This window comes from Orcinus orca, chromosome 1, assembly GCF_937001465.1.
Source record: "Orcinus orca chromosome 1, mOrcOrc1.1, whole genome shotgun sequence".
Lineage (NCBI taxonomy): Eukaryota > Metazoa > Chordata > Mammalia > Artiodactyla > Delphinidae > Orcinus > Orcinus orca.
In genome coordinates this window covers 104,024,951-104,040,120 of record NC_064559.1, presented here as the reverse complement: position 1 = coordinate 104,040,120, position 15,170 = coordinate 104,024,951, and the positions used below count along the sequence as shown (strand labels likewise).

General features: G+C 41.4%; 1 protein-coding gene across 6 annotated transcripts in view; it reads left to right on the top strand.

Moving 5' to 3' along the window:
* SETDB1 (SET domain bifurcated histone lysine methyltransferase 1) overlaps positions 1 to 15,170 on the top strand; it is a 30,249-nt gene that overhangs the window by 7,679 nt on the left and 7,400 nt on the right. For 3 of the 6 annotated variants that reach the window (XM_033415604.2, XM_033415603.2, XM_004285164.3), the window contains exons 4-14: positions 5,588 to 5,622; positions 6,554 to 6,653; positions 7,410 to 7,535; positions 7,703 to 7,904; positions 8,589 to 8,662; positions 9,601 to 9,791; positions 10,583 to 10,712; positions 11,390 to 11,546; positions 11,630 to 11,788; positions 12,424 to 13,056; positions 13,505 to 13,621. In XM_033415604.2, coding sequence (XP_033271495.1) covers positions 5,588 to 5,622; positions 6,554 to 6,653; positions 7,410 to 7,535; positions 7,703 to 7,904; positions 8,589 to 8,662; positions 9,601 to 9,791; positions 10,583 to 10,712; positions 11,390 to 11,546; positions 11,630 to 11,788; positions 12,424 to 13,056; positions 13,505 to 13,621 — 1,924 coding nt within the window. Of the gene's footprint in view, positions 1 to 3,395; positions 5,392 to 5,587; positions 5,623 to 6,553; positions 6,654 to 7,409; positions 7,536 to 7,702; positions 7,905 to 8,588; positions 8,663 to 9,600; positions 9,792 to 10,582; positions 10,713 to 11,389; positions 11,547 to 11,629; positions 11,789 to 12,423; positions 13,057 to 13,504; positions 13,622 to 15,170 lie in introns of all 6 variants that reach the window. The other 3 variants (XM_049693655.1, XM_049693653.1, XM_049693663.1) reach the window with 2 other exon arrangements.

The following is a 15,170-nucleotide window of genomic DNA, read 5'->3' as shown; positions in this document are numbered from 1 at the left end:
ATTTTCAGTAGCCACAAAAAATATCTTTTTTAAGAAAATACATTTCCAGGGGCTTCCCTGGTGGTGCAGTGGTTGAGAGTCTGCCTGCTAATGCAGGGAACACGGGTTCGAGCCCTGGTCTGGGAGGATGCTGCGGAGCGACTAGGCCTGTGAGCCACAACTACTGAGCCTGCGCGTCTGGAGCCTGTGCTCCACAACAAGAGAGGCCGCAATAGTGAGAGGCCCACGCACCGCAATGAAGAGTGGCTCCTGCTTGCCACAACTAGAGAAAGCCCTCGCACAGAAACGAAGACCCAACACAGCAAAAATAAATAAATTAATATCCTTCTTTTAAAAAAAAAAGAAAATACATTTCCAACTAGTTGCAGCTGGTGTATAGACATGCAGTTGACTTTTGCATATAGATTTTTGTATCTGACAATCTTATTAAATTTTTATTTCTATGATTTCATTTAAGTTTTCTATGTAGACTGTCATCTGAAAATAATTGCAGTTTTTCCTCCTTTCCTATACTTATGGCAGATAAGTCTTGTTTTTCTTGTCATATTTCACCAGCTAAGACCTTTATTTTAATGTTAAATGGGAGTGATGATGATGACAAGGACTTCCTTGTCTTGTGGCTTGTTTGGTGGTTATTTTTGGTTGTTTCGTTTTTGATAGGTAAGAAGTGGATTTATTTAGAGAGAAACACACTCCACAGACAGAGTGTGGGCCATCTCAGAAGGCGAGAGCGGCCCTTGTGGCTTGTTTTAAAGGGCATGTTTTCATCTTATACTATTTTTTTTTTCATCTTATACTATTAAGGCTGATTGCTTGTTACAGGTTTTCGAAGATGTCATTTGTCAGGTAATAGAACTTGTCCCATATTTTTAGTTTGCTGGGAGTTTTTATCATGAGTAGATGTTGATTTTATTGGACATACTTTATATATCTAGTAAAATTATTATGTGAATATTTTTCTTTAAATCACTAAGTTTTCCAACCTTATAGTCCTTGGATGACTCCAACTAAATATATCGTTTTTAAACATTTCTGGATTTGTTGTGCTGATATTTAGGATTTTTGCATCTTCTCTTTTATAACAGAGATAGGCCTATAATTTTTTTTTTTGGTACTACCCTTCTGTGATTTTAATATTGAGATTTTGATGGCCTTGTAGAATGGAATAGGCAGTATTTCTTCTTTTAATTCTTGGGAAGTGTTTGCAAAATTGGAATTATGTACCCCTTGAGCATTTGATAGAATTTGCCTGTGAAGCCATCTAGGTATCTATTTACTTTGTGCAAAGCTTTTCTATTTCTTTGAGTCAGATTTGGTAACTTGTAATTTTCTGGTAATTTATATTTTTTCTTAAGTATTCAATTTATTGGTATAAAGTTTCTGCTTATATTTTTAGCAAAGCTGGACATTTAATTCAGACCTTTCGTACAGATGACTATACTCCCTCATGCTCCCTCTGTCCTGTTCCTCATGTCTTAACTTGGTGACTTAGAGTTCTGGAGATGACTGATGGTAATGGTTGCACAGTGACATGAATGTACTTAATACCACTGAACTGTGCACTGAAAAATGGTTAAGATGGTAAATTCTGTGTTATGTATATTTTGCCACAATAAAAAAATTGGGGGAAAAAAGAATCAGATTTGTAGGTCCTGATAGGGAATACTTTCCTAGTAATTTTAAGTGTGGAGATAAAAAGCAACATAAAAACTGCATGAAGGGGACTTCCCTGGTGGTCCAGTGGTTAAGAATATGCCTTCCAATGCAGGGGATGCAGGTTCAATCCCTGGTTGGGGAACTAAGATCTCACATGCTGTGGGGCAGCTAAGCCTGTGCGCCTCAACCAGAGAGCCTGCGTGCCGCAAACTACAGAGCCCACGAGCTCTAGAGCATGCACACTCTGGAGCCTGTGCACCACAACTAGAGAATCCCGTGTGCCACAACGAAGAGCCCACGCACCATAACGAAAGATCCTGCATGCCACAACAAAGATCCCGTGTGCTGCAACTAAGACCCGATGCAGCCAAAAATAAAAACAAAAAAACTGCATGTTGGGACTTCCCTGGTGGCACAGTGGTTAAGAATCTGCCTGCCAATGCAGAGGACACGGGTTCGAGCCCTGGTCCAGGAAGATCCCACATGCCATGGAGCAACTAAGCGCATGTGCCACAACTCCTGAGCCTGTGCTCTAGAGCCCGCGATCCACAACTACTGAGCCTGTGTGCCACAACTATTGAAGCCCGTACACCTAGAGCCCATGCTCCACAACAAGAGAAGTCATTGCAATGAGAAACCCGTGCACTGCAACAAAGAGTAGCCCCCGCTTGCCACAAATAGAGAAAGCCTGTGCACAGCAACGAAGACCCAGTGCAGGCAGACATACATACATACATACATACATACATACATAAATTTATTTTTAAAAAAACCTGCGGGCTTCCCTGGTGGTGCAGTGGTTGAGAGTCCGCCTGCCAATGCAGGGGACACGGGTTCGTGCCCCGGTCTGGGAAGATCCCACATGCCGCGGAGCGGCTGGGTCCGTGAGCCATGGCCTCTGAGCCTGTGAGTCCGGAGCCTGTGCTCTGCAACGGGAGAGGCCACAACAGTGAGAGGCCCACGTACCGCAAAAAAAAAAAAAAAAAAAAAACCTGCATGTTGAGTGTGAGTAAAAGGATGAAGGCAGGATAGAATACATATGTAACTTTGCAGAATATCTTTGGCTGCAAAAGATACTGTTAATATTGGTTATTTCTGAGGCAAGTAACGAGAAGCAGGGGCAGGAGGGAGACTTATTTTTGATTGTGTGTCCTTTTATAATGTTTGAATTTTTTACCACATGAACGTATCTAAATATATTTTAAAGGTAAAAATCCCTGCAAGATTAATAACCGTCCGTCCTTAATTTGTCCTCAAATATAGAACATGTGTTTTGAAGCCTTTTACAGTTGTGGAGTTCTAAGATAACAGATATTAATCATATGCCATAGTCACAGTTCTTTGAGGAATGTGTGCACATGCACAGGTGTGTCTGTGTATTCTCTCCAAGGTTGAGTTCATATCAAATAAATAATTTTGTATCCTAACTTTTAAAACTTAATATATATCATTAGCATTGCCTCGTGTTATTGAAGATTCTTTATGAACCTCATTTAGATATGTTGTAGTTTATTTAACTATTTTTGTTATTTTCAGAAATGTACATTGCTTTCCATTTTTGTTTTTATTTAGTTAGTTATTTTTGCTACTTTTCCCCCCCAGTTTTATTGAGATATAATTGACAAATAATATAGTATTAGTTTAAGGTATAAGACATAATGATTTGATATGTATGTTTATTGCAAAATGATTACCACCATTGCCTTTTTTAATTTTAATTTATTATTTGGCCGCGTCAGGTCTTAGTTGTGGCTTGTGGGATCTTCATTGCAGCATACGGGATCTTTTGGCGCAGCATGCGGGCTTCTCTCTAGTTGTGGTGCGCGGGCTACAGAGCGCACGGGCTCAGTAGTTGCAGTGTGCAGGTTTAGTTGCTCCACAGCATGTGGGATCTTAGTTCCCCGACCAGGATCAAACCAGCGTCCCCTGCGTTGGAAGGTGGATTCTTAACCATTGGACCACCAAGGAAGTCCCCCCATTTTTAAATATACGTTATAAATATCTAAAATTTCACTGTATGATACAGTAGCCACTATCCACACGTGGCTATTTAAATTATGTGAAATGTGGGAATTCCCTAGCAGTCCAGTGGTTAGAACTCCACACTTTCACTGCCAAGGGCCCAGGTTCAATCCCTGGTCAGGGAACTAAGATCCCGCAAGCCATGTGGTGTGACCAAAAATAAAAAAATATGTGAAATGTGAAGCCTAGTATTTTCCAGAATGTATAAAGAACTCTTACAACTCAAGAATAAAAAGACAAATGACCCAATTAAAAATGGGCAAAAGATTTGAATAGATATTTTTTCAGAGAAGATGTGAAAATGACCAATAAGTATATGAAAAGATGTTCAACATCATTAGTTGTTAAGGAAATGCAAGTTCAAACTACTTTATACTTACTAGGATAGCTGTAGTTAAAAAGATAGACAGTAATAAGTGTTGACAAGGATGTGGAGAAATTGGAATCCTCTAAATTGCTGGTGGGAATGTAAAATGGTACAGCCAGTTTGGACAAATCTTTCAGTTCCTCAAAAGGTTAAACCTTATGGCCTAGCAATTCCACTCCTAGCCATATACCCAAGAGAAATGAGAACATATGCCCACATAAAAACTGATATTCAAATGTGCCTGTCAACATTATTCATAACAGCCAAAAAGCGGAAACAACCCAAATGTCCATCAACTGATGAATGGATAAATAAAATATGGCATAGCCATACAATGGAATATTATTCAATCATATAAAGGAATGAAGTGCTGATAAATGTTGCAACATAGATGAATCTGATATGATGCACCACATATAATATGACTCCGTTTATATGAAATATCCAGAATAGGCAAATCCATAGAGACACAAAGTAGATTAATGTTTGCTGGGGGTTGTGGGAAGGGTGGAATGGGGAGTGAGTGCTAATGGGTATTTTCATCACTCCAAAAAGAAACCCCATACTCATTAGTGGGGTTTCTTTTCAGGGTGATGAAAATGTTCTAGAATTAGATAGTGGTGGTGGTTGTACAACCTTGTGAATACACTAAAAACCACTGAATTAAACATTTTAAATGGGTAAATTTCTTGGTATGTGAATTATACCTGATTTTAAAAGAATTTTTAGTAAAATTTAAAGTTCATTTCATGTGCTTAGTAGCCAAATTTTAACATATTAGACAGTGTAGATACAGAACATGTTTATCATAGCAGGAAGTTCTGTTGGACAGCACTACTCAAGAAGAAACATTTTTGCTTAATTCACTGACTATATTTCACTTTTCAAATCATTCAAATAACCCATAAATTATTGTTATAAGAATTCAAATATTTGGGCTTCCCTGGTGGCGCCATGGTTAAGAATCCGCCTGCCAATGCAGGGGACACGGGTTCGAGCCCTGGTCTGGGAAGATCCCACATGCCATGGAGCAACTAAGCCCACGTGCCACAACTGCTGAGCCTGTGCTCTAGAGCCCGCGAGCCACAACTGCTGAGTCCGTGTGCCACAACTACTGAAGCCCAAGCGCCTAGAGCCTGTGCTCCTCAACAAGAGAAGCCACCACAATGAGAAGCCCATGCACCGCAACGAAGAGTAGACCCCGCTCGCCGCAACTAGAGAAAGGCCACGCACAGCAACAAAGACCCAATGCAGCCAAAAAATAAAAATAAACAAATTTAAAAAGAGAGAATTCAAATATTTGAAAATCCCACAGAATATCACCTGTCCCAGTACTTTATCCCCAGGTAAGCACTGTTACCTATTTGCTGTGTGTCTTTCTAAATGCTTTTGGTACTTTCATATAGATATGTATATCTATATCTAGTTTTCAGTTGTTATCAATAATGTTTCCATGGTAATCCTGTTAAGTAGCTTAGTTCTTGATTTCTTGGAAATTCTTATGTGTAAGTCCCTTACACTCAGAGTTTTTCTCATCTGTAGGTGATGCTGGGAGCAGAACTCCAAAAGACCAGAAGGTAAGTTGGGATGGGTAAGAGAAGGGTGAGAGATAAGAATATGAAAATGGGAGAAACTTTTGGCCTGACCATTCGGTCAGTTCAGCTATCAGCATATAATCGTTCACCCTGCATAATCAGCCCTATGGGTTGCAGTTCTCTAATAGGTGTTAAAAGAATGCAAAAGTTTCTTATAGATGCATGCACTGAGTGCTGTATGAATGTAGAATTTGGCAGTTAAATTAGTCAAGGATAGCTTCCTAAAGCTGATTTCTGAACCAGATTTGTAAGAAAGGGCAGGTTTTGCCTGATAAAGTAACTATAAGCTTCTAAACATAACTCATTCTATTTTGCTTTTTAAAAGACAAGTTCTTATGCTGGAGAACTGGTGCTACATATATACAATGGAATATTACTCAGCCATAAAAAGAAATGAAATTGAGTTATTTGTAATGAGGTGGGTGGACCTAGAGTCTGTCATACAGAGTGAAGTAAGTGAGAAAGAGAAAAACAAATACTGTATGCCAACACATATATATGGAATCTAAAAAAAAAAACAAAAGGTTCTGTTGAACCTAGGGGCAGGACAGGAATAAAGATGCAGATGTAGAGAATGGATGTGAGGACACAGGGAGGGGGAAGGGTAAACTGGGATGAAGTGAGAGAGTAGCATTGACATACATACACTACCAAATGTAAAATAGATGGCTAGTGGGAAGCAGCTGCATCGCACAGAGAGATCAGCTTGGTGCTTTGTGACCACCTGGTGGGGGGGGATAGGGAGGGTGGGAGGGAGAGGATATGGCGATATATGTATACATATAGCTGATTCACTTTGTTGTACAGCAGAAACTAGCACAACATTGTAAAGCAATTATATTCCAATAAAGATGTTAAAAAAGAACCGGTGCTACTATTTTAAAACTTGATTCCCTCATCCCTTTCCTTACAGCTCCGTGAAGCTATGGCTGCCTTAAGAAAGTCAGCTCAAGATGTCCAGAAGTTCATGGATGCTGTCAACAAGAAGAGCAGTTCCCAGGATCTACACAAAGGTTAGAGTCGGGAGGCACCTCGGTATAGGTGCGGGCATGAAATCCTACAAAGAGATTTCATGGATAACTGGCTTTGTTTTAGCATTTCAGAATCCTTCTTCACCTCTGTTTGGTTCTTTTAACACCACAGATTTTCCTTGCTGTCTGCTTATCGTTTCTCCCCCTGCTGAACAGCTTACGGGATCTTAGTTCCCCAACCAGGTATTGAACCTAGGCCCACGGCAGTGAAAATGTAGAGTCCTAACCACTGGACCACCGGGGAAGTCCCTTGGCTTAAGTCTTTTGTCTGCTGGTTTTCTACTGTGTGATGGCTTTGTCCAAATACCTTTTTAGCTCCATGTTCGTGATTTCTTCTTCCAGATGAAGGTTAAAGAGAAGAGAGTAACTCAAACCCTTAAAAAGAGGTCTGAGGGAAGCTTTGTAGAGTGTGGCTGTTAAGAGATCCCTCCCAGGAATATGTTTTATAAAATGCTACGTGGCATTTAATGAGTGGTAATTAATGTTATTAATAAGGAGTTGGAAATATTTGGTTAAAGTGAGATGGTCTTGAGTTACATGTGAATTTCAATTCAAGTTTTTCCTGTTAGCATAAACAGTTGATTCGACTGTGTCTTATATTTCTGCCCTTGGCCAACAGAGCAGTAAAAGTGGCTAAGGATCAAAAGATTACCCCACTTGCCCCAATAACCCAGTACTCTCTTTATTTTTCCATTCTTTCCCCAGTCTATGCCATATCTCTTTATGCTTTCTTCCTAGGAACCTTGAGTCAAATGTCTGGAGAATTGAGTAAAGATGGTGACCTGGTGGTTAGCATGCGCATTCTGGGCAAGAAGAGAACTAAGACGTGGCACAAAGGCACCCTTATTGCCATCCAGACGGTTGGTATGTTCAAGCTAGAGGAAGAACTAATGAAAGACAACCTGCAGGTCTCCAATGCTGATTGTTTCTTTTCCCCATAGCCTTGCCTTTTGTCTCTCACGTAGCAACCAGGATTCACACAGAAACTGATGGTTTTTAAAATTTTTTGTTTATCTTTCCCTTTTACTCAGGGCCAGGGAAGAAGTACAAGGTGAAATTTGACAACAAAGGAAAGAGTCTTCTGTCAGGGAACCATATTGCCTATGATTACCACCCTCCTGCTGACAAGCTGTATGTGGGCAGTCGAGTAGTGGCCAAATACAAAGATGGGAATCAGGTCTGGCTCTACGCTGGCATTGTAGCTGAGACACCAAACGTCAAAAACAAGCTCAGGTACCTGGACAGAGGATTGTAAAGAGAGTGGGAGCCGGGAGCACAGCACCTGCCCTGTTCAAGCCACAGTCCAGATCTCACAATTAGCTTTTGTGTTCTTAGTCCCCAGTGGCCAGAAACTCTTTCTTTGCCATGGAGTCATGTGGATGATTCTTTCTCACCACCCCCCACACACACACCCTTTTTTCTCCTTTTCTCAAGGAGAAAACTGGGTAGGGGAGAATAATTCAGATTGATTAATGGTTAGGTGGAATAGAGAATTCATATAGAAGGAAGAAATGGAGACTAAATGTTTTTCAGCAGTTTAGGAATCTGACAGTATAATGAGAATAAATAGCTTTTGGCAAAGTGGGGATATGTTGGTTAGATTAAGGGAGAATTCTAATATTCTTTTCCATTATGGTTTATCACAAGATATTAAATATAGTTCTCTGTACCATACAGTAGGACCTTATTGTTTATCCATTCTGTATGTAATAGTTTGCATCTGCTAACCTAAGGGAGAATTCTTAACTCTTGGGGTGGGAAGAGAGAATAGTAGGAAGAAAGTAGTGCACCGAACATCTTCCCTGGAGTGTGTCCTGTTTGTGATCCAGAGGCATGGAAGCTATGATAAGATAATTTCTGTCGGTCGAGTTAAATATCATAACCCCCAATCTTTCTACCATCACTCTTTCCTTACAGGTTTCTCATTTTCTTTGATGATGGCTACGCTTCCTATGTTACACAGTCTGAACTATATCCCATTTGCCGGCCACGTGAGTGTCCCTCCTTTCTTCCTTAGTTCTATCCATTTCCTCCTCTACCTTGTATTTCTTCTTAACACAACCAATTAAAAGGCCCTAATGTTTTTGGTGCTTTAGTCTCAAAGAGGATAAGTTTCATTAATGTCCTTTGAGAGTTACAGTTTAATTTGCTCATCTCTAGTGCTGGGTCTTTGCAGCCAAAGAGTCAGACACTAGAAGAGCATGACTTACCTTGAGTGGATGCTCATATTGTAGATGTCTTTTGATTTCATTTCTGAGTGATTTAGGTTTTAGAAGATATTACTTCTTTCCTAGTCTCATGCTTAATCTAACATTTGTATAAATCTGTAGTCTGCATAGTGCTTTCATAGCACTTTCTCATGGTGCTTTCTACAGAAGCTGTATTAGATGGGGGCTTCATAGTGTCCTCTGTACTTGTGACTCTGGCTTGGGAGAGACTCTTAACAGAAGCAACTGTTTTTAATTGCAGAAGAGTCAACTAACATGGCTGTGTTTCCACATAACATGGCAGTAAATACATTCAGGGTCCCTTAAAAGCCTGATGGAGCATGAGAAGGAAGGACAGGTTTTTTTAAATCAATTTCATGGTGCCACCTATTGTTTTTGATTTACCTTTAGACTTACCAAGTTAGCAAGAATTTCCACTTGACTTTTCCTAAGAAGAAACAAACATTTTTATGAAATGAGTGCCTCACCTATGTTTTCATATTGCTTATTTAGTATTTACTTGATTTGAGTGTACATTTACACATTAGGTTCAATACTTTTAGGTGATCTTGGTTTTGCTTCCCTTGAGGTTATGATTTCTTCGTTTATTTTTTCTCTCCCTCCCAACCTGAAAAATACCAAATGTCTCCTTGCCAACCATTTTCCCCTATCAAGACATGCCCTACCTGCCCTCTCTCAGCCCTACTTCTTCCTTGGGACAGTGAAAAAGACTTGGGAGGACATAGAAGACATCTCCTGCCGAGACTTCATAGAGGAGTATATCACTGCTTACCCCAACCGCCCCATGGTTTTGCTCAAGAGTGGACAGCTTATCAAGACTGAGTGGGAAGGCACGTGGTGGAAGTCCCGAGTTGAGGAGGTGGACGGCAGCCTAGTCAGGATCCTCTTCCTGGTACTCTTCTTCCCTAGAGTTTTAGAGGCAGGGATTTGGGTGAGATGGGGGAGCATAAGAGGCGATAATGATGATGATTTTGTAGAAATGCCGTAGTTTTCCTCTTTCTTATCCTCTTACCTATTCTTGCTGTTTTGGGTCAAATTTTACTTTATCTTCTTTTTGGTTCCTGTATGAGTGGTTATTAAAAATAAATTGCCTGAATTTAATTATGACACTAATCTGCATGACACTGTTTTTGTTTTTCTCCAGGAGTATCCACAATGCATGTAGGTACAGAGAAGGCGGCTAGTTCTGTTTGCCAGGGTTAGGGCTTTGATAGCATAGTGGGACAAAAAAGAAGGATCCGTGAATTCGAGGTCTTGATGATCTTTCAAGGCCCAGTTTAACTCTTAGATCTTCTATACCTATCCTTTTCTTCTGTCTCATGCCTTTCTTAGAATTATATTTCTTCTCTGAACTATTTCAGCCCTTTGATCCTAAGGCCTTATGATCCTTTTTACACTTCTTATACTCAGTATAAACATCTATCTCTCTTATAATTTTTCACACAAGGAATATATGTGTTTTTGTTTTGGGGGTTTTTTTTGTTTGTTTTTGTTGTTGTTGAATTCCTGATGCCTGTCATGGAGCCTGGCACATAAGTTTATTGAATAGATAGGGAATTCAGGGCTCATCAGGGAGATTGCGCCCAAGGGAGGCACATTGTATATATTCTTCACAAGCGGCGGTGTAGATTCTAGCCTTTAACTCATTCCCCCTGCCACCTTTCCTTCCTCCCAATCCCCCAGGATGACAAAAGATGTGAATGGATCTATCGAGGCTCTACACGGCTGGAGCCCATGTTCAGCATGAAGACATCCTCAGCCTCTACGCTAGAGAAGAAGCAAGGCGGACAGCTCAGGACACGTCCAAATATGGGTATGTCCTGAAAGATACCCTGGGAGAAGGAAGAAATGGACAAACCAGCAAAGGGGTTTATGTACAATGGCTATATCCTTTGTTTGCCAGGATTACACTACTGACTCATTGAAAACAGGACATGTGCCCTGAATTGTTTCCAGTAGTGGTGATGGATTTGTGATGCTGCCTGCACATTCTATGGCTCTGATTTGTTCTAAAAAACACATAAAAATCTGAAACAACTGGCTTAGGTTAGGGGTATTGTTGGTAGTAATTACCTGTTATCCACGTGAAGATTATATGCTTTGTGTGTTATCTGTGGTCAGTTTTTTTAAAGCCCAAACCAGTTTTGTTTTTGTTTTTATATATTCCTGGCATACTTTCTGGTTAATTTTTCCTGACAACATTAGTTGATCAAAGAATGCGTTTTTGAAAAATTTTACCAAAGTATGAGATAATTACTAATGTAAATCGTCTGAGGCAGGAAGATGAAATCTTGTTATTTAAGTAAAAGTCAGCCTGTGCCAGTATTCCCACTCATTGGTGTAAATAGTGAGATCTGACAGTCTTAGCACTTAGTCAAAATGTTTCCATTGTTGCTTTTTTAGATTATATAAATTGAGGATTAGATGTGTGCATGAATATAAATGACACAGTTCTCATCTTCTCAATGGTCAATTTCCTTTTTCCTATAGGTGCTGTGAGGAGCAAAGGTCCCGTGGTCCAGTACACTCAGGATCTGACCAGTACTGGAACCCAGTTCAAGCCAGTGGAGCCCCCTCAGCCTACAGCTCCACCTGCCCCACCTGCCCCACCTGGTCCACCTCTGTCCCCCCAGGCAGGTGACAGTGAGTGAGTGCTATTCCTTCTTTTTCGCTGGTTTCTTTCATATTGTATTTTCTGTATCCCTTATTATATGATCTCTAATCTCCTAGAAGCTTGGAAAGCCAGCTTGCCCAATCTCGGAAGCAGGTAGCCAAAAAAAGCACATCCTTCCGGCCAGGATCTGTGGGCTCTGGTCATTCCTCCCCTACATCACCTGCACTCAGTGAAAATGCTCCTGGTGGGAAACCTGGGATCAGTCAGACACATAGGTGAGAAAATCTCAGGCTCTCTTTTGGGGGTGTTGGCAGTGTGGACTGAATGGTCACTGTATAGGGAGGTTCCTTAGCCACAAGGGGTCTAGTTAAGATTATGATGGTGAGAAGTTTGAACTTGAAAAGGAAGCTTTAAACTTGGACGTTTCCAGAAACAGAATGTAAAAATAATTGAATTAGAAACTAGGCGCCTAAAAATACAATCACCAGAAAGTCATTTGTTAAGATTGCTTATTGAATATGGTGTCATCATTGGTACAATAGAAAGGGAACTCTGTAGCCTCTTTCCTTGAATCGTGGGAGTCAGTAAGGGCATTTATAGGACACATAGCAGGAAAAACTAGCATTGGTAGAAGACTGGACTCTACTTCCATAAGTCGCAGGCCAAAAAAATTTTAGGAAAATATATGCTGTTGAAATAGAGATATTATCAGTCACTGAAGAGTAACCAGAGCATGTCATTGTCCAGGTTTAGTAAGGCAAGGGGAAATTTGACTTTCTTGTATCATCTTTAGCTTTAAGAGGACAGCTATTTGAAAGGTTAGAGAAGTGGTTGAGCCAGCTGATGGGCTACGTGTACACTAGAGAGGTGCTATTGCTTTCTCATCTGAATTCTTGCATCTCATTTGCAGATCACCTTTAGGATCCACAACCTCTGCTCCAGCACCCCCAGCACCCCCAGCTCCCCCAGCACCCCCAGCCTTCCATGGCATGCTGGAGCGGGCCCCGGCAGAGCCCTCCTACCGCGCCCCTATGGAGAAGCTTTTCTACTTACCTCATGTCTGCAGCTATACTTGTCTGTCTCGAGTCAGACCTATGAGAAATGAGCAGTATCGGGGCAAGAACCCTCTCCTAGTCCCACTACTGTATGACTTCCGGCGGATGACAGCCCGGCGCCGAGTTAACCGCAAGATGGGCTTTCATGTTATCTATAAGACACCCTGTGGCCTCTGCCTTCGGACAATGCAAGAGATTGAGCGCTACCTTTTTGAGACAGGCTGTGACTTCCTCTTCCTGGAGATGTTCTGTTTGGATCCATATGTTCTTGTGGACCGAAAGTTTCAGCCCTATAAGCCTTTTTACTATATTTTGGACATCACCTATGGGAAGGAAGATGTTCCTCTGTCCTGTGTCAATGAGATTGACACAACTCCCCCACCTCAGGTGGCCTACAGCAAGGAACGAATCCCGGGCAAGGGTGTTTTCATTAACACAGGCGCTGAATTTCTGGTTGGCTGTGACTGCAAAGATGGGTGCCGGGACAAGTGAGTTGGTTAGGGAATTGCTGGCCCTGCCTCCAACTTTGTTGTGATTGTCTTTCTTTCCACTTCTTTGCCTTATACTGCACTCCTCCTTTCCTCACCTCCCTTTACCTTCTTAGCTGGAGCTCCTGCCATAAGGCCTCCATGAAAACTATGAGACTGAGAGGCTGGGTCCCCATAGCTTAACCCTGGGTGCATGTGTCTTATGTTCGTTTCTCTGATTCTCCTTTTCCTTTGCTTCCCTCCATTATGCTTTTGGTTGCCACTTGTTTTGTTCTCTGTCTCTTTATCTTATTCTCACTCTGTCATATTCTGTCTTTAACGTTCTCATTTATATGTATGCAAGAAGAAAAATTTCACTACTCTATCACCATCCTTTTATCAGTAGTAACTTCTTGCCTCTAAAGAAAGTCTCACAGCTGTAGCTGTTGTACCCTTCTGTTTTATGCAGGTCCAAGTGTACCTGCCATCAGCTAACTGTCCAGGCTACAGCCTGCACCCCAGGCGGCCAAATCAACTCTAACTCTGGCTACCAGTACAAGAGACTAGAAGAGTGTCTTCCCACAGGGTAAGTAGTCAGGGGAAAGTGAAGCACCTCAGAGACTGAATTCTTGTTTTTCTGTGCTTGTAACAACCATCAGAATTCTAAAAATTGGAGCCAAAAATAGGATAACTGAAACAGACATTTTATCAATTAAGCCTCAGTTACTGAATTCCCAGCCCATGTTTCTTCCTTGAGCTTTCCTCGAAATGAATACATAAAATGATTGAATAGTATCTAGCAATTTTCTGTTGCAGTAAAAGATCACCTTGATTTCAGAGCTGTATGATTATTCTAACAGATTGTGGTTTACTCTGGCAAGCGAGATGTGTTCAGAGAGGAGACCTGATTATATAGGACTTTGTAAATCAGAATAAAAATTAGAGTCAAATTCATGATGTGATGGGAAGCTGTTAGGGAATTTGAAGCAGGCAAATGATGTGATCTGCCTTTTAAAGATTACTCTGACTTCTCTATGAAAAATAAGTCTTTAGGGCAGCAAAAGTAGAATTTGGTAGACCAATTAGGTACTTTCAGGAACATAGGTAGGAAGTGGTGGTTGCTGGGGCTTGTACTAGAATGAAGGTGGCAGTAGAGATGAAAGCGGATACACTTGGGGATGCACTTGGAGGTAGAGCTGCAGAACTTCATAGATTGCGGAATGGGAGGGAAAGAACAGATCAAGGACAAGTCCTAAATTTTATACTTGAGCAACTAAGTGGATGCTGGTGCTTTTTACCGAGATGGAAGACTAGAGCTAGAGTTGCAGGTCTGAGTAAAAGTCAGCTTCTGTTCTGGCCATGTTAAGTCTGAGATGCCTGTTAGGCAACCCAAGTGGAAATGTCAAGAAGGCGTTGAGGACTTCCCTGGTGGCGCAGTGGTTAAGAATCCGGCTGCAAGTGCAGGGGACACAGGTTCGAGCCCTGCTCCAGGAAGATCCCACATGCCGCAGAGCAACTAAGCCCATGCGCCACAACTACTGAGCCGGCGCTCTAGAGCCCACGAGCCACAACTACTGAGCCCATGTGCCACAACTACTGAAACCCGCGAGCCTAGAGCCCGTGCTCAGCAACAAGAGAAGCCACCACAATGAGAAGCCCGCGCACCACAACAAAGAGTAGCCCCCACTCGCTGCAACTAGAGAAAGCCTGCGCGCAGCAACGAAGACCCAACGCAGCCAAATAAATAAATAAGTTTATTTAATTTTTTTTTTTTAATAAGAAAAAAGGGCATTGAGACTTCTGAAGAGAAGTGAAAGGATTGGGCATAAAGAATTAGGAGTCATCAGCTCAGGAGTGATAGTTAAAGCCTGGACGAGTTCATCTAGAGAGAATATCGATAATAGAGAAGGGGCCCAGAGTAAGCCCTGGGCTATCCAACTAGAAATTGAGCAGAAGAGGTGGAGCCAGCATGTGAGATTGAGAAGGACAGGTCAGGGAAAGAGGAGGACAGTGAAAAAAGTGGGATATAATGTGGTAAGCTGGGTGTATATGAATATGTGAACTAATTAGCCTAATACTCAAGATACATAATTAACAGAGAGGATGAAAAAGGAAAGAATCATCAGTGAAGTAAT